At 44.9% G+C, this 26,305-nt stretch overlaps 1 protein-coding gene across 1 annotated transcript in view; it reads left to right on the top strand.

The window, feature by feature from the left end:
• Positions 1 to 543: 543 nt before the first annotated feature.
• ENPP6 (ectonucleotide pyrophosphatase/phosphodiesterase 6) overlaps positions 544 to 26,305 on the top strand; it is a 36,426-nt gene continuing 10,664 nt past the window's right edge. The window contains exons 1-4 of the mRNA XM_026105213.2: positions 544 to 949; positions 13,991 to 14,170; positions 19,913 to 20,024; positions 24,852 to 24,993. Of these exons, the coding sequence (XP_025960998.2) occupies positions 688 to 949; positions 13,991 to 14,170; positions 19,913 to 20,024; positions 24,852 to 24,993 (696 nt within the window). The 5' untranslated portion in view covers positions 544 to 687. The remainder of the gene's footprint in view (positions 950 to 13,990; positions 14,171 to 19,912; positions 20,025 to 24,851; positions 24,994 to 26,305) is intronic.

Below are 26,305 nucleotides of genomic sequence, written 5' to 3'. Positions count from 1 at the left end.
GCTCGTGCTGCGTGTGGCCCGAGTCAATGGCCGCGGTAGAGCTGTGTTAACAAAACGCTGAAGCTGAGCTCGCGTACCCTAACCCTCCAGCTGGAGAGCAGCCTTGTATTAATCTCAGCCTGAGTTTCTATTAAAAGCCACTGGGAGAAAGATAAGAAAGTGCCTGTTCATGTGGCTGGAGATCTGCTGCTCTGCTTTAAGGAAAACTCTTTCTTTCCGTGAGACCTCTCCCAGCTGAAGCGCCGGTCTGGAGCTGGGTCTAGAGGGAACACGCTATTCTCCGAGAACAGGCTTGCGGCCCCGGCGCGTTAACGCGGCACTGTTCGGCTCGCTCTCCTTAGGCCAGAAGGCAGCGTTCGCTAGCGCACTCTCGGACTGATCTGTGCAGCGTGCTTACAGGCTCCGATTACTTTCATACAATGTTTTTTCCATCAGCACAACGCGTTTTTTCATAACCGAGAGGTACCAGGCTCTTTCCTCCACTCCCTCTCGCCTCTCGGAATCAAAGTTAATCATCTGTTTGCAATTAACCTGTAACCTCAAGTACCTCTCGCTCGCACGAGGCAGTGCTGTAGCTTTAAGCCCTGGCGGTGGAAGCGGGAGGGAGGACAGCAGTGCCAGGGCCAGCCCCGGAGCCGCCGGAGCTCCCCACGGCGCCCGGCCCCGGCCCTGGCAGTGCTGCCTGCCATGGGGAGCCGCGTGGTCCTCGCCGCCCTCCTCGCCCTCCTCGCCCTCGCCCTCGCCCTCTCCCTCGCCACCGCCGCTGCTGCCGCGCACCGAAAGCTGCTGGTGTTCCTCATCGACGGCTTCCGCTTTGACTACCTCGACGACAAGGAGCTGGAGTCCCTGCCGGGCTTTAATGACATCGTGAGCATGGGGGTGAAGGTGGACTACATGACTCCAGACTTTCCAAGTCTTTCCTATCCAAATTATTACACGCTGATGACAGGTGAGTGCTTTAATTTCCTTGCTGTGATGTTCCTCAGCTGCTGATGTGGAGGTCGGGTCCCTGTTGCTTTTTCCTATAAGGACGTGAACATAACACAGGTTATACTTCTAGCTGGTACCCTGAGCGGGGAGTTTAGAAGTACTGGAGTGTTACAGCTCAGTATTGCTGCTCAGACAAAAAGATAAACAAATCTGTTCTCCCCAGAAGTCAGTAAGGCTAGAAATACAGCTGGGAAGTGCTTTCAGGAGCCCGCACGCTGCTCCCCCCGAGCGTGCTGGCTGCGGGGCTCGCACACCCGGGAGCCCTGGGGCGAGGCAGCGGGGTGGCCGGCTCTCCCTGCCCCGAGCAAAACCCAAACCCGTCTCCGCGCTTGCCTGAGGTCTAGCGCTGCGGAGCCTTGCTAAGTGGTGGTGTGGTTGCGTGGTGGTTTTTTTATTATTATTATTTTATTGCTGCATTTGGGATATAAAAATGAGTGGAAAACATATGGAAGATAATTATGGAGCCTGTTCGCAGACTTTTCAGTTAATAAAAATGCATGTAAACTGAGGGTGACTAAGAAACGTCTTATTTTCAGCCAGCAGGTCTGTTTTAGAAAGTTCAGCACTGCGTTTCTTCCTAAACTGAACTGGCATTCTGCTTTCACAGGTCCCTGTCTTAACTCTGCCCTAAGTCCTTGTGTTTGTAAGATGAGGTGAAATAGCCAAATAGAGAAATGCTAAGGATTTTTGCTCTTGCTCCTCTAGTAACAGCCTCCCTTTTTCTGAATGCTGAGGAAAGGCTTTTGGAAAATTGGGAGAACATTTGTAACTTTGTGAAGGTCAATTCAATCTATTTTTATAATATGTTTTAATGCTGACTTCCTTTTAATCTCACTATAGTGATACATAATTACAGTGACTGAATGTGTTGAGTACAGATGAGCTTTATTTATGCCAGAGAAATACACCCTGAAAAATAAAACTGAAGTAAACAACCAAAAAGAAAAGTTTTTCTGGAGTTTCAAATTTGATTATTAAATAACTATGGCAAAAAAAAAAAAAAAAAAAAAAAAAAAAAAGCCTTGCAGCTAACTGGAAGCAGCAATGAAATCTGTTCTCGTCTAGATACGTGGTGCCTTGTACTGTCCATAGGACAATACAATGCCCAGCAGTTCATATACTGCTGCTGGGAAAGCAAATAGATGCCATTGTAAGACAGAATCTGACATCAGTTGTGCCCAGCTTGTTTTGAAACTGCTTAACCCCTTCCTCCCGAACTTGAGAGAGAATTGCCTTTTTATGCTAATTGACTATGGGGGTGGGCGGGAACCCCTACAAAATGGCTGCATTTTTCTTAATCACTTGGTGGAGCTGCATGAATGCAGAGCAAATTTCACTCCTGAAAATAAGTGTCACTCCACTGTGGACCATTTTCTTTAGATGTACTTAGGCAAACCAAGTTAACATTTCCTATTTGCAAAAAGCCTTTGGCTGAAGTTCTTAAAAAGAACAGGAAAAATGGCTGCTTTCTCTCCTTAATTCTCACTTAATCATCACACTTATTAAATGTATATGCGCAGACTGAAGTCCATAATCAGCCATTTGGGGAGTTTTAAAAACATCCTGTCAGTTCTTACAAAAAAGGAGTTTTGTTTTAGATGATGAAACATAAAGATTACTCATTTTCACATTTTTAGGGTACCACAGTTTTCATACCCCAGACTGAAGCAATGAGACAATTTATGAGACAAAACTCTTGATAATTTGTCCTGGCCTTCATGGCAAGGATCTCAATGCTCTGCAAATACAGATTAACTGCAGATAACAATTACCCTCCATAACATGCGAGTCAGTGGTATTAAATAGGTCAAGAGCAAACCAAGGACCAGGTTTAGGTGATGGACAAGCCCAAGGCATCTCAGAAGCATTCGGGCCAACGTGAGCTGGAGGTGCCAAGACTGCACTAAGCCCTTGGGGGGAGGTGTACCTTGTGGCCATGTCCTGACCCAACAGCATGATCATTTCCAAGGCTGGGGTGTCGTCTCTACCCCCAGCACCATGACAGATGCTCCACAGAAAGAAGAGGTCATGCTTTAGGTGATGATGGAGTTAGGACACTGTGGCATGCGGCAGATGAGGGAAAGCGAAGGGTTAGTCACTGCAAAGCTGGGCCTCTTTGCTGTTTACTCTCTGCAGGTTCGATTAGCAAAGCTGGAACGGCTTTTGGATAAAATATAGTGTGACAGGTTGAAATTAGCAACGTGCTGTAGCAACTCTTTTAGTGACTGGTGAGTTACCGTCTCTCTGCCGCTACTGTGCAGGCCCTGGAAAGCATACCTGATCTCATAACTCATGTGTCTCCGCTGCTTAAGTGTCACTGCGGTCTCTTCTGAGAAATCACAGACACAAGGATAGGTTATTCTTCATGTTTTGTCCTGAACTGTTGTATCACGAGCTGTTAAGAAGCTCCCCTTGTAACCTCCAAATTGCTATAATTTAGCATTTCCGGATGCAGTTTCACAGTGTGTTAGCTTTTTCAGCTATACTGGCTTAAGAAATTTCTGTCTCCACCTGCTCATTCCCATCCCTGCATTGTTCATCACATCTCATCACTTGTTTTGATGAATACTTGATCATTCACAAGGTCTTGTGAAACTGCATCCAACCTGTTCAGGAATACACACAGCTGCCTGCACTGTGGCGGTGTGTGCATAAAAACACTACAGCTGGAGTACATTTTCCTCATGGAGAGGTTGCAATGTAAGTAAACAAGACGGATGAAAGTTTGGGAGGGGAGAAAAGCGGCTCACCCACGGCCACGTAGCCGTTGTGTGGCACCATGAGGGAGAGGAACGAGCTCTCCGGAGGTCCATGCTGCTGTCTGCTCTGGTGGGGCTCGCTGCTTCCTGGAGGGGCAGTCGCAAATTGCAGCTGATTTAAAACTGTGGCTGGGAAACCAACAGAGGATGGTGAGTGGCCAAAAGTGACAGCTTAAGGAAATGATAGAGGTAGGGCTGAAAACCACCAGGTTGAAATGTGAGTGAGCTAAAACTAGAATTTTCAGCTATTAAGTGAAATAAGCCATGGCGCCCTGCTAGGGGTCAGACTGTCCATAATATATTAAAGGAGTTTAAAAATCCTGTAATATGTAACAGGAGAGAATGTACACTGCTAATCCTCAGACTTCAGCTATTCAAAGGCAGTAACATTCAGGATTAGCCCTTTTAGTAATAAACTAGGTCTCCTACTTAAATCTTCTATTAACATTAACCTACAACAAGGTATTAACTGGAGTGTCATGGAGTGGCACAGGCCTGGGACCTCGGTAGAGGACTCTTTCCCTTCCTCCAAGCCTACTGCATTCGTGAGAAAGAAAAGCAAAGATGCAGAAACAAGAACAGTGGTAGATGTTTGGCTTACTCATGCGAAATCACAGTGTGATTCAGAGCAACCTGAGGAATTATCTTGTTATGAAGATCTGGTGATGAGCATGGTAGCCCAAGCCCTGCTCTTTGGAAAGCAATCTTTCATAACACCTTCACTCATGCTACATTTCTTGGTTTTGGCTTCCACAGAGGTGTCAGGAGCACTTCCTCAGTGGCTGGGTTGTTTTTCAAGGAGCTGAGCAGCTAGCTTGGTATCTTCCTGATGTCCTTGTTCTTCATTAATGACATTGCAATTGTTGAGTCTAATTTTTTCCTAATGTCACAGGGGTCTGTGATCCCAGATGAGATGTGAGTACAGACAGGAAAGGACTATCTCTGCAGAGAAGACCCTGTTTGTGTGCAAATACCCCCCAACTGAATGAGGGAAGCTGTGAATGGAAAAAAATACTACAGAAAGAGATGCTTTAGAGGAAGAAGGTTCTGAGGACAGATTTTTGTAAAAGTGACGAGCTCTTTAATATCTGAGTCCCATTTACAAGTTTAATGGCACCCTGAAATCAGATTCAGGCAAACTGATGGATGAATTCAGGGTTTGTGCGGTGTTAAAGCTGTGTATATGGAAGGGGCTCACTGGGGAGAGACAGGATTGCGTTGGTGCAGAAAGGCACGGCTTAGAATGGTGAAATAGGTAAAAGGAGAAAGGAGTTGTTAGTGCTAACGTATGTGTCCGAGGGAGCTTGGTGGGGTTAGATGTGGGTTTGGCAGCTGAGGGAAGAAGGAATCCAAATATGCCTGTCCCAGAAGGTTAGCTGGCTTAATCATACCATGTGGTGTTTGTTTTCCAGAGAAAGGAATGAAGATCACAAGCCACCTCAGACTTTTATCCTATTGAGAGCTTTAAAGAGTTTAATATTTCCCTTCCTCTGCCTTGGCCTGTTTCTGCAGGGAGTTTTCAAGCCAAACTAAATGGAAAGTCTGAGATGTCTCTCTCTCCATGACCACTACAACAGCGAATTCTTACTTCAGGGCTGCTCTTGCCATATCTCTTGAGGGGAAAAGCTGCTTACACGGAGAAGTTTGGGCCTCCCTCACTAGAAGCGGGAGCTGGGGATCTGCTCTGGGAGCTGTTGGGGACACCCTGCACGGCCACGTCCCTAGCAGCTCCGATGAGCTCCCCCCCGCCGATGGCAGGCACAACCTGCCAGGGCCCCTCGCGTTACAAGCCCCAGCCAGTATAAGCATCAGCAATCAGTACATCACATTGACGCTGGAAACTTAGTGGGGACTTATTTTCCAAGGTCCTAACAACAAATAAAGTCTCTTCTGGCAGGTCTTTCTTCAGGACAAGCCAGCTATCTGGTCAGCTGTGCAGCACTGCTTCCAAAAGCTGCATTTTTTTTCCCTCCAAGGGAGAAGAGGAAGTCCCTGCTTGCACAGAGTTCAGTGGGTGGGAAGTTGCTTGGAGAGCAGTGGGCGAGGGGCCTGGATATGCCTGTTTTGTGAGGTCCTGGTCTCAAATAACTGGTGGAGAGGCTGCAAGGTCCTGTGAAGCTTGTGGGATAGAGGAGGACGTTGAACAGAGAACACTTTAGCTGCAGGTCTGCTGACCCCACTGCCAGGATGAGGCCCATGGCCTTTTGTAGGGCTGTCTCACAACTGCAACAGCACATTTACGGCTTATCTGAAACACAAGCTTCCTGGTGTTCCCCCGCTTTGTGGCTCAGCCTGGCATGTGCCACCTCCTCCTCTCCTGCGAGGCTCCAGCTGTGCCTCCCTGGGGCTGTGGGCTGGGAGCCCTGCTGTGCCCCCCCTGCAGGCACCAGGTCCCGTGCTGGGTCCTCTCGCCTTTCCCGAGAGGCAGTGACAAGTCAGGAGGGAGAGAGGCAACACGGCAGGACCAAGAGGTGGTGACAGTTGAGGTCTGCTCTGCCAGGTTTCATGGGTCTCTATTATCCCTGTTGCAGTGGTGTCTCTCCTCCACTCCTCATCTCCAGTGCTGGCATACTGTGCTGGTGAGGGGCTTCACTGCTGATGGAGCAATACGTGGTCTGGTGCATAAGCTAGTCCGTTCCCCTTTTCCCCTGAGCGCAGTGAATCTTGATGTACGCTGCCTTTCCTGCGTGCGACAGGGACTATTGAGGGCAATTTATTCCATGCTTTCTAGGAGCAAATGTCCAGGACCTTCCCATCCCTGCAGTTCTCCTGGGTTTGGCTCATGCACATGTTATCCCCTGACATGCTTGCAGATTTATTATTTGCTGTAAAAGTTCTCCTGATTTACAGCATAGCATCTCAGTTGCTAAAGAGCCTGGGAGCAGGAGGAAAGCCTCCTGTGCGGTGCCTCTCAGGGCAGTGTGCAGCTGCAGCCGACATCCAGCGTCCCGGCAGCTTGCTGCTAAACTGCTCGAGCAGCGCTCTCCCAAGCAATGTACTGCCATCCAAGGACAGAGATTGCCACGCTTAACTATTGACTACCACCATCGTGAGCGTGTCCTTTGAGCTTTTATCAGTGCAAGGTATAGTAAACACTAGCGAAATCCAACCGCGGTTACTATTCTGCAGTAGCTTTGCTGTATCGTTGCTCAGAGCTGAGAAAAGTGGGTGTTTCACTCCACCACAAGAACAGGATTTTGTACCCACTTTTGCACTCACTTTAAAATAGTAGAGCTGCCTGCACAGGTGTAGTGGTTAATATTGCAGCGGTTAAATCCACACCAATAATATTCTTACCCTTGCGGTCATGGAAAATTAAGAGTGTTTGGAGGATAGTGACTCTCTTTTCTCTTGTGATGGTGTTTTTGTGTTTCTTTTTTTTGTTTTTTTTTAATCTTTGCTGCTACTGACATCTATGGTGGTGAAGAGGAAAAAAAATAAGTCTATTTGTGATGCACCCTTTTTGAATTAATAGTGTGGTTTTTTTCTTGGATTCAATGGCTTTACATTTCCAAAATTGTAGATTGGATGCAAAAGAGCACAAGGAAGTCTGTGGTAATACTACTAACTGCAGGGAATGTATACTGCACTGACAAGGGTGGGCTGCAGGAGAGATTGGGAGCTGGGAATGCTTTGTTCAGATCTTCATCTCGTTTTGTTTATTCCCTGCCTTCAGAAAGGCTGCAATGCCAAGTGCCAAAATCTTTCTCTTTCACACATATGCAAAAAATGTGAAAATCTGTTTGCTTTATACCAATTAAAAAAATAGAAACACTCTCAAAACGGAGAACAAAGTTTTCTCTTGCGCAAGTTCATATGCTACAAATCAAAGCGTAGAGCTTTTTGTTTATATGCTACCTAAAACCTCACAGCTCTCATCTGCCTAAAATGCCTGTTACCAGCTATTAGCAGCTGTCAGTGGACATTCATGTATCTAGGTATTTCTTCGCCTAGAGCTAGAAGTACACAGTCATGGTTTATTAACAAGAGAGGGTACGCGTCTCTGGCCGTTTTCTAATGGTGCATGCAGCAGCTTGGCATGTTGCTTGGTTCAGGCCCCGTTTCTAGCTTGCCTGCCAGAAGGGCTCCCAGCTTCGTCCCTGAGCCGACCGCAGCACCCAGATTCAGGCGACCGAGGTGCAGCTCAGAGCACCTCCTCCCCAGGGCGGCAAGACCTGCCTTCCCGCACAAGCGAGCACCTGCAAAGCCTGAACGAGGTGCTTTGGAAGCAGTCTGTGTGCACCCCAGCCCTGGCCCTGTTATGAAAGCATTGAATTAAGAGTTTTATGCGGTCAAATGAATCTCCATTTAGAAAAAAACATGCTGTGTGCAGCAGAGATTTTTTTCTGGCCCTTTTAATGCAAGAGTCCTGCTTGGATTGCAAATTCTTGCCTGGCATAGGCTAAGGTGTTTCTGCTTTAGCTCAGTCTGGTTTTGGAGGGTCGTAAAAAAAGTTGGAAAATCTTTGCCACCAAGATTTTCTGGGAATGTGAATTGTCTCATCACATCTTGCAGGTACCACTTTTGCCTGAGGGTCTGCAGATGGCAGGGCCACCTCATCTAGACCAGAGCCCCCCTGAGTTGTCATGAGACGCGGTCTCCTCCCGCCCAGTTAAGGCTTAACACTAGGATTTCTTTTTTTAACCTTTGGTCTTTCTTGTTCCCTTGCAGAGAAGGGCCAATGAAACCTAGCAGGAGAGCAGCAGAGCGGGGTGCTGCAGGACACGCTGCTCGTGCTGGGCAGGCTGGGCTCAGCCCTTGGGGATGGCTGTGCTGCCATGTCTGCTCCAAGCAGGCAACGTGGTGCTGGCCATTTTAAAAGTCCTACTTTCTTCTTCCTCGCAGCAGCCCAAGCAGAATATTTCCCACTCAGCAGCTCTCTAGTGAGTCTGGAAGTGTGGTACAGTGAGGAGCTGATAATCTGGGTCAGAATTTACCATTTTGGTGACTCTTAAATGGCATGTGAGTGAACAAATAGCAGAGGAAGGACGCTGTGGGAGAGGGAAGGACAGGGAGAAAGGGAACTGCACTGTGGCTGTTAAAATGTACCTGGCTAACCAAATAAATTGTTTGAACCTAAATGCTCCAAGGATGTTACATGTCAGGCCAAGCTTTGAAGGACCAGATACCCTTATAGGGAAAAATAACCTTCCAGATTGCCTAGCCCTGTTTATGGACTGGTTGGAAGTCTCTTTATTTTCTGGTTCTGGTGAGGCGATAAAGAACACAAGGTGCTCCTGCTGCAGGCTCCGAAATGTACTGCCGCCAGATCACGCGGCACGGCTCCTCACGCTTGTTCATGATACATCACACGTTTCTTCCCTCTGGGGAGCACTGGGAGATGCTGGGCAGTCCTGCCTGTGTGCCCAGCACAAAAGGAACAGTAGAAATACGGCGAGATTTCATGGTTTGGCAGGTGAGGCATCATTTACTTTTCACGTGGGCACCCGAGCTTAGGGAGGTCTCTCTTGGCCTTGTTCCCACCCCAATCGTTGTCTCACCTGCATCATTTGTAATAGGGGTGGCACTCACTCGTGGCGCTGCTTGGGCTTGGCCTTTCGGAGGTTGGCGGCTGTTTCATTTGACGCCCTTGGGTATGGCTCCACTGAAAACAATAAAATACAGCCAATCGATGCTGATCAAATTAGGTCAGGAAACAGAACTACAGAAGTTCCCAAAGGCCAGAAAAACAGGCAGAATTACTGTTTTTCTTACTGTATATACACATTATATACATATATTCACATATGTGCATACATATACAGGTTATAGCAACAGTGTGTTTCATCTGAACCAGTATACCCTCTCCAGCTGTTGAATTTTTGGACCATTAATCTTTTACCTATACGGGCTGCACAACCTTACACGCTTTAAAAAAGTGTTTTCTTTCTGCCCCTTGAAATGGATGTGGTTTGGATTAAAACTCTGACGTTGCAGAGGTGAGCAGGGATTTGGGGGGTGACTTTAACGGGGCCAGGATGTCACCCCTCGTCTGCGTGGTTCTGGGTGCGCTTGCTGAAGTGCCCCGTGCTGGGCGCCTCTCCCGGGGCTCGGAGACCCCTTCCTCCAGGGCCCTGCCACGCTTCCCGCATGGCTGCGCTCCCTGAGGAAGCTCTCATTAAATGCTAGCAGCTGTTCAGGCTGAGGCATTTAGCTCATTCCCGGACTACGTAGCCCCATCGCCGCCCGCAGTTGCATCGTTCCCTCCCAGCTCTTGTCACTCCCTGCCCTGGCGGTGGGGACTCAGGAGAAAAGGCCTCACTGGAGCTGCAGGGCATACATATAATATTACATATTGCATACATAGATATTTATATGCATATTACGTACATAGGTATTTCTGTTTATCATTGGGTGGCTACTATATAGGTACAGATTATGGTACCTTTGCTGTGCTAATTAACGTATGCACTTTGGGCTCTCAGATAAATCCGATCTGCTCAGTGCAGAGGTGATTTACCTCTGTTTCGTTGCCCAGTGCACCAGGTGTAGTATCACACGTGTGTCACATGCTGCCTGTCTTTTAAAAAAAAGTTGTTTGAGAATCTCAGCAGAGCTTTTTCTCGCGTAGATTTAGATGCGGGTGCTCCCTGCGTGATATGCCCTGTCTGGTAGCGATCCTACTCGCCGGCCCTGCGATCAGTGAGAGACCGCTCTGAGACTTGGAGAGTGAGATCGGGACGCGGTTACTGGGAAGCAGGCAAATGTTACAGGAACCCATCTTTTGATTCCAAAATCTCACATGCGGTCGATGTAGGGCACTCAGCAACCAGCGTTACTGCACTGATGTTATAAGCGGCCAACTGGTTGTGTATTTCTCTTTAAAAATTCATCTTTGTTTTGCGTAGATTCATTCCAATGCTGACAAAAGTGCCCGGAGACATGGGAATGTGCTTCAAAGAAAGATAAATGCTGTAAAAAGTGTTGTGTCCAAGTAAGTTGTAGCATGTAGACTTGCAAATGCTTTTGCTGGCTCTTTTCCAGAAGGATACGGTAGTTATCATAGTCTTGGGAACTGTACTGCCTTTGTTTTTCTGTGTTGCTTGAGGAAGGGGTGTTTTTTCACTGCAATTGCAGTCACTTTAGCTCATGACATCCGTATGCTGCGTTTGCTTTTTGCCCTGTTGCTAGCTGTCAAACTCCGAAGTTAATGTTTGATTACAAAGGAAAGTTACAGTAATGGAAGCAATAATAAATTCTGCATGTTATGGTGACTGTCGAACACCATGGTGCTGTTTTGCTAATCATTAAAAAGGAGACCACCAAAGGTCATTTTCTCAGGCTGGAGAAAATAACTTAAAACAGAGGATGTAAAGAACTCAGGTTGCGTAGGCAACCCAAACGAAATTTGAGAGATGACCTTAATTCCAGGCACAAGGGTCTTCGGGGGAGAAGTGCCAGCTATTGCAGGGCTCTCTGATCGAGCAGGCAAGGCACAGAAGAGTCATGGCTGAAGATTAACACAGGACAAAATCAAATTAGAAAACAGGTATACTTCTTGAACAGCGTTTGCTGATGGGAAACTGCTGGGAAGAGCAACCCAAGGGAGAAATGGGTTAGCTGGTTATTGGGTCTTCCAGGGAGGTCTGGGGCCTTCCTGGAGCACAGGCTCAAGGCAGCATTAGATCGTCCTGCCTTACGGTCTGTCTGCTGATCCAATGGTCCCTTCTGGCTTTTGAATCTGTGAACTAGAAAAGTATTTATACCTTTTAATACAATAAGTTGTGGTGAATTTGAATCTTTCTTACCCTCTGTGTTGTACATGTATTGCGATTATTTGCAATTGCAGGGTTTCTCAAAGAGCATAACTATCTGCATATAGAAGCTCTTTGAAATCCAGCACATACAGCATATTTTTGCAAAATAGCAACTGAAACAGATTTTTTTTTAAGTGAAGGTAGCAGTAAAAAAGAGAGCTGAAGCCCCTAAAGAATGAACTTGTCTAATGTGATGATCAGAATAATGCTCTCCTCTGTACTGTTATACGCAGTTAACTAAACTTCCCAGCAACACAACAAAGAACAATCTCTGTTCTGCCCCTTAAAGAGGTGGGTGAACTGATGGTAGCTCTCAAGTCCTGCACGGAGTTTGCATCACTAGCAGCTGGAGGTCACTGTTTTTATGTGAAGACTATATGATGTATTAATATGTGACCTGCCAAACAGCTCCAGCACCGATCTCCAGGTCTCCCAGGCTGGCACCGCCTGCCTGCACACAGTTTGCCGGGTCAATGTATGCTCAGGAGTAGATGGACTTCAAGAAGCTGAAGAGGCATAGTTCTCCAAGGAGTAAGGCCGAGGTTTTTATGCACTAGAGGGGCTTGCTACCAGCACTTTTTAGACTTATAGCAAAGAAAGCTATTGGCAGCCTAAGGAGGACAGATTTCTTCCCCTCCAGTCCACCAGTTTTCATATATTAAACCTATTTTTTTTAATACAGTGAATATTAGTGACTGCCACAGACTGGGACTATTTTTCTACTCTGGGGAGGAGGAAATGTTTTGCATAATTAAAATACTTCATAGTAGGAAAGGGAATTTTCAAAATTCGTTCCAAGGTGACATGCACACAAATTTTAGAGTCCCCTCTTTAAAACAAAGTGTATTGAGGTTATTTCAGTTCTGCTCACCACACTTATTCTCACAAGTAATCAAAACCTGTTGTCCGGATCCTTTCAATATTTGTGACTCACTGGCTAATGACGAAAGTGTCTCACACATATCAGGTTTTTTCTTTTCAAGACGAGGAAATCATGAACTTCTAGTACCACTTATTCTTCAACAATCTTTCCATTTTTGTTAACTGACCTGCAGATTAACTCTTAAAATATAGCATCTTCTCTTCTGACAACAAAAAGAAATGGGAGATACCTCTCAGGAAATACACACCAGTTTAGTGTGATATAAAGTGGCCCAGGGACCCCCAAAATGCAGTAAGATAGCTGAAAATGTCTGAAATGATTGCAACCCCCACAACCAAGAACAAAGTGTGTGCATGCAAAACCCCCAGCAAACAGTGATGGAAAACAAAAGTAATATATAGAGGTTTCAGACTGGGTTGTAGAAAACCACAGTGGCCTTTTTTTTTTTTTTTAATCTATTTATTTATTTATTTCTTAAAAGCTAAGGATGCTCACACTCAATACACTGGGAGAGCCTTGTGTCTTTGGATCTTCTGGCCTGGTTTCCTATGGGTCTGTGGCTTGTGCTTAAGAAATATAGGGTTATATATGTGGATATAGAGCCGGAGTTGGATTGCTTGGGACCTGTAGTGTAGTTCTCGCTATAAAAAGAGTCTTGGTGAACACAGTAGCCTTGCATACCAGGGTGAGGATAGAGAGGACAGGTCTACCCCCTGCTATGTCATGCCTGATTCCCTTGCTCCTTACCATCACTGAGGAGTTTCCATGTAGGTTTTTTTGCTGTTTTGACTCTCTTCCAAACACTGTTAAATAAACTGCGATATCTAAATATCAGTATTGAGCAATGCACGTTAATCCTTAGATGAAAGAGAGAGGAAATGCAAGCTTCCCAAACTTTATTCTATGTTTCCAGGGAGAGCTTTTTATCTCTTCCTGTTTACAGACTGCCTTCTGCAGTCTCTGGGTCCCTATGCTGGCGAGTACCTTAAAATAGCCTCAGACTTGGCAGATGTTGTGTACATAGAAGGAGCCAGATGTCAGTCGGACATGTGGCATCTGCACGGGCTGCCACCACAGTGGTTGGTTTGTGCAGGCTGCGTACAGCATGTTGATTAGGCCGTAGGATGTGGGATCCGTTTCTTCTCGCTTTAGCTGTCTAGAAGTCGGCTGCCTCAAAACGAGCTAATTATGTGACCTTTCTCTATAATTAAAAGAAAGTAATATGCACCTCCAGAGGATAACTCCTCCCAGATATCTTAGATGTTTATCTTAGGATGGCGTGAATTATCTAGAGGTGTCACTTTTCTCCATTGACTGTGAAGGGAACATAGGTGACTAAGGTAGACTTCAGCAGTTAACTTTTAGATGGCTAAACTGACAGATCAAGACTGCCATCCAGCAAACCTTTATAAAAGGTAACAGGGTCAAGAAGATGGTATGAGTGGTTGCAAGGTGAAAGGTTCCTGAGTTCACACCACAGCTTTTCAGCTGATTTACTAGGTGATCTCATGTGAGCATGTAATAGCAGTAGTGGTATTAGTGGTGTCCTCCTTCTGGAGAACACAAATCTAATTATGCTCTTTTTTCCCTCCTTCCTGTAGGTCGCCACTGTGAAGTCCATCAGATGACTGGAAACTACATGTGGGACCCAACTACGAATGTATCTTTCGATATTGGTGTGAATAAAGAAAGCCTGTTACCTCTCTGGTGGAATGGATCAGAGCCTTTGTGGGTCACAATGATGAAAGAAAAGAAGAATGTCTCTATGTATTACTGGCCAGGTTAGTATGTCAGAAATTATTACCATTTTAATAGTGCGTCTTTGCATTTAAGTACACCATGCCCTGTAGGATGGCTCTTTAATGCACTACAGTTCTGAAGTAAAGACAAAAATTATTAATCACCTGTAGAAATCAGTTCTCCTTAGTTAGGTTATCACAATTTGCATGTGCTTAGAGGAAACTGAACTGTGGCCAGCGATAGTGTTCCTGCCAGCGTTACCTCCAGTGACGATGCTGGTTGCAGAGCATCCCCTCCTTCGCGTTCCTCCTACCCACCTGTAACCTCAGCTGTGATGAAGGTCCCTGGAGCAGTGCTGTGGAGCAGCGGTGCAGATTAGGTCACTGATCAGAGTTAAAAAATAACCATCCTCCCCAAATGCTTGGGTTTTTTTCTCACCTGGAGAGCTGTGTATTTTCCCTGTGGGAATAGCAAACCCCAGCTGGAAGCAAGCATTGGTTGGTGAGCTGGAGTGGGCATGTTCGCTGTCATTCATCAGTAACGCAGCCAAGGTCCCAGTTGCCCCTGGTCTGAGCCATTCATTTGGTGTGGCTTGGCCTTTCTGCTCCTGGTTTGCTCAGTATTGGACCAACTCTTTTCCACTGCAGTCACTAGGGATGTGTCCTTTTAGCCAGCCACATAGAAATAAATGTCCTAGCTGTGCAGCTGGACCAAATTACCTGCAAGATATGCAGCTTCTCACCTTTTTGACCTTTTAACTCTGCTACCTAAGCAGTATGCAAATATCCTCGTATGTAGAACCACAGGCTAAAGGAGCACGTGTTAGAAACACTGCATGAACATAGCCAGTGACAGCGGGCAGAGCAGCAGCCGCTGACTCACTCCGCAGGCTCCCAGCCAGCCCATCACCCCCATCCCAGCACACGTCGGCCCCGTCACGTTCGCCCCATACAGTGCAGCTAATGGGCTTCCGGAGAAAAAAGCACTTCTCAGGAGAGGGCCGAAAGAGCAAACCAGGGATGGTTACATTCAAAAACTAGTCAGATCGTTTCTACAGTACTGAAGAGAGAAAAGATCTGACGAAGGAAATGTTGCCTTGTGGACTAAAGTGCCATCCTACAGACTGGAAGGGCAGACTGGAGATAATGTTTTGGATCATCCTTCAGAAAAGCTGCTTCTTACTGGAGATCACCCAAATGACATAACAGCAATGAAAATATATATAAAAGGATATATAAATTATATATGAAAGACTATATATAAGAATATCTTAATATTGTTCTTGATATTTATATCTTAATATACATCAATGTCATATATAAATATCTCAAATATAAAAGAATTAGAAATTGTTCTAAAAATGTATGAAAACACCTGTTTCTCTAGACTATTCACTTCTAACTACAAGCAGAACTGTACTGAATAGATGCGATTCTCTAGTCTGCAGAAAGCTACTGAAATCTGAAAGAACAGTATCACTTTTCATTAAATGCCATTAGACTTTATCCAGCTCCCTCATGTAGCCTTTTGAGTTGTGAAGGACCTCTCAGCTTTTGAGCAGTGGCCAAGGAGAAGACAAATGAGGGGTACAGGTATGTGTGTGTATATACATATATTTCTTGTGTTTGTGTGTGTTTACATATATGTGTGTGTGTATATATATGTATATATAGCATTTCTAGCAGAAAATTGTGAAGAACAGTAGAACATTCCTTTTTCACAGTGGCAAATGTATCCATTTACTTTGTAATGACCCAGAGGGTGGAACTGTGCCCTGCTGATGCCAAAGGGAGTTTTTGCATGGATCTGGTATTTTATCTGTGGACTGTGACAGGTACATTTGTCGGTCACTAATTATTATCTGTGACAGGCAACCTTGGGCAAAGTCTTTAATGCCTCAGTTCAGCAAATGCTTAAGCACATGCTTGTTTTTAAGCATATACGTGGTCCCAATGGATACACAGGCCATAAAGAGTTGGGCATGGAGGGAGAAGCAGGGAAAACCTTAGAGCAATTGAACTAAACTACAGGGCAATTGGCCTGAAGTATGAGTCCAGTTGTAATTGGAATGAATAAGTGTCACTCCAAATGCAACAGAATTTATTTGATACCTTTTTTTCCATATGATTTTTGAGCTGTCTTCTAATTCCACAGTAAGGATGTAATTGTTTGAAATTTTCTAGATTTGTTATTTTAAGGCTTTACTTCTTAAAATGGCATTCTACTGGGGAAGCGATCCTAAAAGAAATTAAAGCAAATATAAGGATTAATGATCAAGGTGGGTGGAGGTCCTGCAGACTTTTGTACTGAGAATGGTGTGCTATTAGTAATTAACTTTCCAGCCTGAGGATGTTCCACTAGTAATGAATCTTGTAAATCTGATAAAGATCCAAACAGGAAAAGTTTGGAAACCTGTTAACAGGAAAAGAAATGTAGAGCCAAATTCATCACATTTTCTTCTGGAAGATGGTATTTTCTCTCTAGCCAGCAGTGAAGATGATAATCCAAATGAGACTGATCAAACATAACACAAATGCATTGTGAATGCCAGCTAGCTGATTCCCAGAGTTAACTTGTATCACTGTGATTTCCTCATCGGAGTAACTTCCAAGGCTTTGCAAAGGCTGAATCTGAAATCTCCAGCTTCATATTCTTCCTTATATCCCTCCGTCATGCATATTCAGTGTTTAAAAGAAGAAAATCTAAACCGCAGCAAATAGGGAAACAAAGCAGAAGAGCTGTCAAAAGTGAATACTCATCCATCACAACTTTATCTGCGAGCTCAACATGAACAGAGCCCAGATAACTTGCGGGCAGAGTTCATCCGGGCTAGGCTACTTCTGGGAGTGGAGGAGCCAAAATACCACTGCACTGGGTGTCCTAATCATTGTTTGTGTTAAAACATCACATGGTAAGCATTTGGCTTGCAGGACCATTTTTCTGCTTTATTCATTGCAGGCGCAAAAGGGCTTGCTCCAGAGATGAGCTCAGTGTGTTCTTCAGGTCTCCATTCAGGGGCAAGAAGTTACGCATCTTCTAGCTGTTTGATTGCCAAGTAACATACAACAGCCAGTACTGTATCTGAGGTCAAACATGCAGTCTTGCAGCCCAGGTTGCCTTTCTGAAGTACTGACTTTCCAGGAGATGGTGAGACTCTAGGGGAGTGCAAGAGCAACCTGGTGATATCACCAACGTCAAAGCTCTGCAGAGCTCCTCAGAAACTTTATAGAGCTCCTCAGGCTCAGCTCAGTGGATGACGTAACCCAAAACCCTCCAACTGCTTCATTTTCCAGCAGTATATGCAACTGCTTCAGCTGAAGTGGAATGACATCTTTTCTAAACATTGAAATGAGAGAAAGGGAAAAGAGACTCTAAACCCAATCTCTTTCCATTTAAACACAACATTTTCCAGACCTTTGAGCTAGTCTGGAAAGTTTTCAAAACTTTCCGTTATGACAAGAAGTGTCCAACTGTTAAATCAATGTTTAGAAATGCAATTTAAAGCTGGCAGAGGTTCAAGTCTCCGTGTCAAAAAGATAAAGAGGAGTCTATATATCACTGTGAAAGAAGTCCTTATTCTTGCTCCAGAAGTTCGGGTCTTTAAATAGCAGTTTAGTGTCATAAAAACTGTGCAGAAAGGTATTGAACACTAAATCTCAGCCAATACAGCACATCTATTTGTATTTTCACCAAGAAAAACTTAATATTCATTTTGTCTAACTCCAAATCCTTATTAGACTGCCTTTTCCTTTATATTTAGTGAGAAAATTTAACACATGTCCTGGCCTCTAACAAAATGAAATTTAATTATTAAAGGTCTTCACACTAAATTTTTTGGGAATTTGTACCAAGCTTTCACACCCAGAATCCAGTTTAAAGTTATTTTCATCATAGAGGCAATAAAACTATATGCACTATCTTGATGTCTAATGTAAGCAGCCCGAATTTTCAATATTGCTCTAAATGATCTGCATGCTTGCGGACCAATATTTAGTGGCCAAAATTATTTCTATTTCTAGCTCTCTAGTCTTTTATATCATGCTCATCACTTGACGATCTAGAAATAGCAAAGATACAGATATCTGAACAGCCAAAATATCCCAGATTCCCCAGGAGGTTAATACTGTCAGTTAAAATTATCTATTGAGTAATTTTGAGGAACGGTATCTGAGGAAATTATAATCTGGTGTCAGTATGTGAACAGGAGAAAAAAAAAGGCTGAATCATCAGATTACTCATTGGCTGTGAGCAATCATTCACATGAACTAAAATATTAGGGGTCAGTTCTAGATTTAGTCGTGACTGGCCTTGTATTTCTAGCTGTGTCCTTACGCTCTTGCCTGGCTTTGGAGCCAGTTTTTTTCCCCAACTCAACCTAAAGGGTATTTCATGCCTCCTGAAACTAAGTTCTTTGTGCAGTCACCAAAGGTCTATTTTGGGCAAATCTTGGCCTAAATGGGAAGAGCGAAGGGGACAGAGGTAGTGTGGGTAACCTAAGCTGGCCAAAGCCCAAAGGTGAGGACCTGTGGCTGCTGCAGCACCACGTCCCTTGCAAGTCCCTGTTGCAACCCCACTGCCGTGCTGAGCCTCATGGTTGGCTTAGCCTGCCAGAGGTGTGCTTTCCCCTGTATCCCAATATTGTGTCTTGGTAATCCGGGTTTATGCAGGCTGAGATGGAGGACAGTGACTATATCTTTTTTTATTGAGTGTCCCAGTAAGCAAACAGTGCTGTAAAGGGCCTCCAGCAGTAGCTGCTGCCTGCTTCTAGTGCCTTCTCTGCCCTGACCCTTCCTGAGCAACCTTGGTTCTTCCCAAGCCACAGTTCAGCCTCTGGCAGTCCTTAATGCCTATTTCTTTTATCCCAAGGGAGAGACAAAGTGACTCAAATGCAGGTAGTTTCAAGCTACCACTTAGCGTTAGCTTTTTGACCTGCCTATATTGCAGTATATAGAGGCCATTTTGCAAGAGATATCTCATCTTTTCTTGTGTCCCCGGAATACATCAAAAAATGCGTGACTGTGAAGGGAGGGCTCTGGAGTTCTCTAAAGATAATTTGCATGAGCTTAGTGTTTGTGAAAGCACAGTTCTTTCAAATATTAATGTTATTCAGTACTGCAGCCAGAGAGTGAAAGGGCAGAAACCCACAAAAAAATGTTCTTGTGTGTTCAGAGCCACGTTCTCCTGTAGGATTTGTTGCCACAAGATTTGGGGCCACAAAACAGACTGTATATTTCAAGGAAGGCTGTGAGTTACCGAGAGAGTTAATTGGTTTATACTGTTTTAATAAGATCTCCTGGGAAACAGATTTAATAGTGCAGTCCCAGTATCCTATAATAGAATACACTTTATAGAGGGTATTATTATGTAAGATACAGTGTGTCTAACTGGAATGTATTTGCTGAACTCTGAGGAAACAAAATCTAGGTCTGTTATATTGGAAGTCTGGAAACTGAGGATACGTGGCCACATTACTAAAAATGAACACAACCTAGTGATCAAGGTGGAAATGATCCGCTGCGAGGGAATCGGAACCTGTCATGGAAAGGTCTCACAGACACCTTGTTTTTAAAGGGGGAAATAAAAGGATCCAATGTACAGTTTGCTACAGGCACTCATCAAACAAATGTCTCTACCCTTTTCTGTCCCCAACCACAAGTTTTCCTGCATGAAAGATGAAAAATAGGTAACATCACAGGGAACTTACAAACCTGAACTCGGACGCCACAGTACCGTGTCTATAATCAAGGCGAAACTACAAAACTTACCACATTTTTCACTGGTAGGTTGCGAGGTTGAAATCCTTGGAGTCAGACCGAGTTACTGCCGTGAGTACTTCAGCGTCCCAACGGACCAAAACTTTGCGGATGCAATCAGTGATGCTCTCGAGTCCTTGAGGTAGGTCCCTACAGCTCTGCAGTGCCATGCTTCATGTCTCAAGGAAGAGTGCTTGGTTTTACTATCAGCCTTGTTGCAGGGCAATTTTTCAGGATGAGCTCCCACATAGGAAGATGGGAGCTGAGACCAGTTTATAATATTGTCACAGAAACACGACCATATACCAAAATAGGCAGTTATAATAAGGTCAGAGGAAAAGGAGTATTCCTTTTCTCATTCACAGGTTACGACACAGAGGAGACATCCCAAATTACTATTTTTCCCTTGCTGTTTATTCCTAAAGAGATGAGGTCCAATCCAATTAAGTATTAGCCTGTGAAAATCAGTTCACTTACCTGCAATAGCAGACTTTGAAGTATGTAGTTTCAGAGGGAGCATCTGGGAATTTGGGAATTCTGAAATTCAACTCTGGTCACTTGTTTACAAGACTAATGTTTTGGCTCCTTCTGTGTTTTAGAACATCATAGGCACGATGTTATTGGGGCTGGCAATCGTTTTGTGCAAATGTGAGTATAAAGAGAATATAGGCTTCCATATATGCAGCCAGCTGGCTTCTAGGGAAAAAATACGCTCCACACTCAGCTCCCCAGTTCTACCGTTTGTCTTCCAAGTGTTACCGAGGGAGAATTCCACGTGGCTTGTAAAATCAGCGACGATTTGATTTATTGCAGCTACACAGCCACATGCATAGCCTAGGCCTTACCTTAGCTGTAGCTAGGCTTCCTCTTTTAAAACACCATTGGTTCTGTGGTTTATCCAATTCCAGGATGCACTTCTAATTCATTACTTGCAAACTGCTCTAGCAGTTAGAATCTAGAAAGTCTAGTATTGAGATGCTGAGGGTTTCTCATCCTCAATAAAAAGGCTCCAAAATGAGGATAGCGCTGATGGAGCCATCGTTCGCACCCGGCACACCGGGTCCTGCCCACAGACGCTTGCAAATCACCTCCTGGTAGACTGTCATTTGCGGCCTGGGGTTTAGAGAGAAACTGTCTCGGAACACAGGAAGCATTTGATCCTGAAATAATTTAGTTTACATTTTAAGAAAGTTATCTGCGTGTGGCATGAGGAGTTCATAGGTGCCATAGGAGGCTTTCTAGAACTGCTGCAATGTTTTAAATTCAGTGAATAATGAAGGGAACGGAAAACTGAATAGAGGGACCGGAGCTGATTTCTGGAGGAAAGGCAGAATTACCACGGAAGGCTTTTTGGTCGAGTATCATTTGTGGATGGGCCAGGAAGTGCTTGAAGCTTCCTGAGTGGTTGCTGTGAGGCGAGGTGCGTGGGGCTGCTCGAGGTGCGTGGGGCTGCTCGGAAAGGGTCACAGCTTAGTAACCGTGAACACGATGAAAAGCAAGGCATGAACTGCTGCAAACTCCAGGCCTTCTGGCTGCTCTTTTGGATAGCTGGAGCCCATTGAAAGCGTTTCAATAGCTAATTCACCCAGAGTCGCAAGGCTGCTTGCTGCTGCCTTCAGAGAAAAAGAAGAAATGGGCAATGACACGAGGGCAGCGGTGGTGCCACTCGCAAGAGGCCAAAGCTGGCACTTTCCATGATAGAGCAAATCAGGGACTTAGAGTACAGAATAAATTGGAAAGGAAAGAGAAAAAAAGATAGTAAGTTTTCCTTATCTTTTCTCTCAGTGTTTTTTCCCTGTCACCCGTCTTCTTTGTTTAGTGCTTTAGGACTCAGCAATCTTCCGTGCTGCTGGCCAGCCCGTAAGAAGTAAAGCCTCTGAAATGCCTTTATTTTAGGACCGTTCGTTTAGCAGGACTTAACCTCTCTGGGTAGAAGAGTCTTGAGTGGTGTCTTCTTGTTACAGACATCTTTTGGAAGAGTTTCTGACTGCTGACGCTGTACAAAAGCCGGCAGATCCAGTGCATTTCCTTTCTGCCCTCTAATTGAAAAGCCAGTTAGCCTGAGGCTGGCGCTAGCTCAGGGTGGGAAAACAGCCGGTGGCAGGAGCATAGTGTCACCCAGAGCGGGTCCTTGTGCAGCTGGCGAGCTGTGGCTTCGCCCTAATGGCAGGTATTAAAGCTTAATGACTTGCACTTACTGATGCTGCCACTGAGCAAAACTTTCCCACACTAGCAAACCTTTCAGGGACTTCAGGCAAGGGAGAGTAAGACCTTTTACTGTGGCATGGTGGTCTAGGGATTAACTTGAATTTAGACATGAGAGCATCCTGTCCCATCTTAACTTTACTGGAGTCAAAGGGAGTTTTATCAATGTCTTCGGCAAGGGCAGGAGTAACTCATCATGGAGCCACTGAGCATCTCTTATAGTCAAAGGAAACCATCGTTCAGCAAAATTCTCCTTTTTCTTCAAACAGGTCTTTTGAGAATATTGTTTAGACCAAAAGCATTCAAAACCAAGTCAAGCACCAATTTTTGGCAAGTTAAACTAAAACCTCCCTTATGTCTTTGCCACAGCTGTAATTTAAGGGCTGTTGTAATCTATTTACCTGCTTGGACAGATGTTGTGAAGATTTTGTGGTACTTGCAAAGTGTGCTGAAAAATGAAACCCTTTTTGATATAGCCATAGATGCTGTCCAACTTTCTTTAGCATGTTTTCTTTAGCAATTTCTTTCAGAAGTTACTGGTGATGGGAGAAGATAGGGACTAGTACACAGTTAGAAAGACAGGTTACTTTCCCTAAGACAGTCCATGATCAGAAAAGCCTAGTTTTCTTAGAAAAACAGTCTAAAAATGGGAGCAAAGATGTACTCAATCTTGCAGGTTCTGGATGTGCTGCACCCAACCCTGCAAACTCCCAAGCACGCAGCAGAACGTGGGCTTGCCCCATGAAAGTCACATGTGCCAAGTTCAACATTTATCCTTAGAGGACTGAGACCTCACTGAGAAATGCCATCATAGTCTAAACAAGACCACTTGTTTTCTGCAATCAAACTCTTGCATGGCTTTTATCTAGACTGAAATGATCATTTGGTTACAAGCGAGAAGACACAAAAATGCATAAGTGATTAAATAATACAGGCACTCTGGAAGAAGAAAACTGTTTCAATAGGTTCAATGAGTATGTATGTTACATAGGGTTAAATTTTAAAAATTAATGAATGCCTAGTATAGGAGGAAAGTAATGCTGAAATGAAAATTGCGGCGAGGGAAGGGAAGAGCAGCTTCATTTGAATGGTTTTAAAATCACAAAGAATTAGAAAGAGTATTGCTCTGCAGTGTTGCTGGTGGAGAAATTCCCTGCTCAGGCAGAGCCGCTCGGCTTCCTGCAGGGATCCTTTGTCGAGGCCTTTAGCAAACTCACGAGTGCCAATGATAGGCCCTAATTCATGCTTTCAGTCTCTCACCTCTGATTTTTTTCTTCTCTGTCTAGCTCACTACTGCAGACCATTAAAGTGTCCTTAATAAGAGAAGCTAGACCTGTCAGGAAAACACACACAGTCTTCTTGTAGGGATTTTGATCTAGATAAGGGTATATATTATGGATGGCATACTCTGTCGTCTATTAAGTGCAGTAGGAAAAGACTAGGTTTGAACTTCATGAGCATAGATTTATATTTTTATATGCAAGACTACTCTCAGTAAGCATGATGAACTGTAAAATGGTCATGAAAATGTAATTAGGCATTGATTTATATGCTATCCCTACTAATTAGGCTGAGGGCATTCAGTGCAGAAACGCATGATTAACTAACTTCGTACAACTCTTCCTTTGCCTCTGAGATTACCTTAGCTCACCTTTGTTCATTGATCGTATTCCTGAATGAACCCTTCTGTAATCTCACCCTAAGTCATACAGTCCTGGTTTCTGCAAGGTCACGGAGGAGCACGTCCTGAGATGACTGAAGCGGTTTGGAAGACCTCACATGGGAGAAAGCCAGAAGTGCCAAAACTTAATTAAAACACATTTAACTTGTAGTTCTCACAATTTTTTAATAAGGGCATCAAGCACAGAAATTAGTACTTCTGGCTCTTTAAAGGAAAAACCTTCTTAATTAATTAATTAATTGCACACAGTAATCTCTACCTGGCACCTCTGATGTGGGTCTCAGACCACCCCAAGTGACCCTGTGAGCAAGGGGTTTGATGAAGCCTCGTTTCTGGTGTTTTGTGCTTTGTGGCCAGCTGGGAGTATCTGTGACTGGAGCATTTTAATTGGCACTTTCTGTCTCTTCTCTACCTGCTTCCCCTCCTTCTGCAGCTGCAAACTTTCACAGAAACGTAGGACTTCACGGTACTGAGGTGGACACTGGCACCCTTGTGTCAGGCTTGGCTGCAGTCAGCCAGCGGGTTCGAAACTACTGGGGGGGTTTGATGAAGAGCAAAGCAGAGACGGGGTGGCTGCACGAGCTTTATTTCTTCAGGAAATTTGGCTCACAATGGGCAAAGAGCATAAGCTGCTGTGAAAAGCTGTCATTTTCCAGTTCCTTATGACCTGGAGCCCTATGAATAATACTAATATCGATAGCCATGTACCTCCTCGCAAATCCCTGCCTCGCCCCCACATCCGCTCCTTTGCTTCCCCGGCGGTGGGCTGCCTCTCCCACCGGAGTGGGGGGCTTGGGAGGGGGAGATGCCCCTCTCCTGCGTCCGTATCACGGCAAACGCAGCGAGAGGCAGAGCCTGCTATGGCCCTTGGGTGCTCTGGCGGTGTGAGTAATACGCCCAGGAAAGCACCAGCAGGGAGAAGACTTCAGTAGCTGGAAGCGGACAACGTTCCTGTGGGATTTGGTGGCTGTAAGTGCTGGTGAGGAAGGTACTGTTAACCCCCCGAGGGGCAGCGCGGTGTGCCGGCCCCCGCGGTCTCCGTGTGCACCGGCCTCTCACTGCTTCCCCTTCCCACGCCTCCAGCAACGGCAGCGCGGAGATGGCAGCGGTGTACTACGAACGCATTGACGTGGAAGGGCACCACTACGGCCCCGCATCCGTGCAGCGCAAGAGCGCCTTGAAGGAGGTGGACAAAGCCTTAAGCAACATGATCGAGCAAATCAAGGTCAGTGACATCAGAAAACGGAGCCCCAAGTGTATTTTATTGCGCCCGACGCTATAACCCTCACGACCCCTTAGCAGGAGAGCTGGTCCCTGCCCACCGCTCACTGCCACGCGGCATTTCACAGCCCCACCGCCCCTTGTGCCTTGTCCCTTGCGTCTCCTCCGTCCTGGCCCTGCGTAAAGGTTGTCGGCTGCTGTTGCGACCGGGCCACTGAAACATGCTGTTGAAGAAGCTGAATCAACACTGCAAGAGGGTGCCTGTTACCTTAAAATAAGTTTGCCATTACAACAAGAGCTGTTAGAGAGACCTTTTCAAAAATGGCAATTACCTGAGATCCTACCGCAACGCTTGGAAAAGTTTTCTAAAACTGCCCTTCTTGGCATTGCGGAGAGCCTATTTAACGCCTATTAATTGGTGTATTGGCCGTAAACTTTTATTTCCTCAGAAACAGGGGCTATTGATATCATGTGGAAGCTAAGACACCATTCCCCTGATTTTTGTAGATGGCATTATAATCCTCCTAGTGGATTATTATACTGATAGCCCCAGGAAACCATAAAGCAATATACATGTTGCTCTGTTTATAGCTTGTGTTGCCAGCTGCAATTTATAGTAGGCAAAAGAATCAAAACCGCTCATTTGGTAAGGTCTGTGGAATCAGACAATTAACTTTTATAGTAGTTTTTATGGCACTACTCAGAACTCTGTACTCGAACCTTTGTTTTAAAAATGTTATCTAAATGATTTTGTAGTGAGAAAAAGAGGATATCAAGTTTTTGGGTAAATGTAGATATTATGGATATTTCTGATGTCTCTTCACAATGGTAAATACATATTAGAGCTTTTTATGCGCTCAAATGGGGAGAGGAAAATACAATTTCAATTTCAATAAATCATAAAAGATCTAATGCTAAGTGCTTGTGTTTGAGAGGGGAAGAGCGAAACACCTTTGCCACGGGTGCAGTCATGACAAAAGTGCTTTTCACCTGGCATTTTGACCAAGAGAAAAAGAAAAATTGGATAAAATGCTGTCTAAGAGCAATTGGGACAACAGTTCTGTGGGACTGAGATTTAGTATTTTGTACTTTATAGTGAGTAGAAATGGCATTTATGCAGGTCTAGATCCGGATTAAGATGAGAATTTGAGCTCAGGTTTAAGGCTAAAGAAACAGGGGGACAGATTTGCCTAAGCTGCATTTCAAAACTCTCAAGTCAAAATGAGAGGAAAGCCCTGGGATCAGCAGTTCTGAGGGATACTTGCTTTGCTGAAATCAATTTATATTCAGTCTGGAAGGAGATTTGATTTGGATCT

Source organism: Dromaius novaehollandiae, chromosome 4 (assembly GCF_036370855.1).
Source record: "Dromaius novaehollandiae isolate bDroNov1 chromosome 4, bDroNov1.hap1, whole genome shotgun sequence".
Lineage (NCBI taxonomy): Eukaryota > Metazoa > Chordata > Aves > Casuariiformes > Dromaiidae > Dromaius > Dromaius novaehollandiae.
Note: the sequence above shows the minus strand (reverse complement) of the source record. Positions and strands in the feature narration are given on the sequence as shown.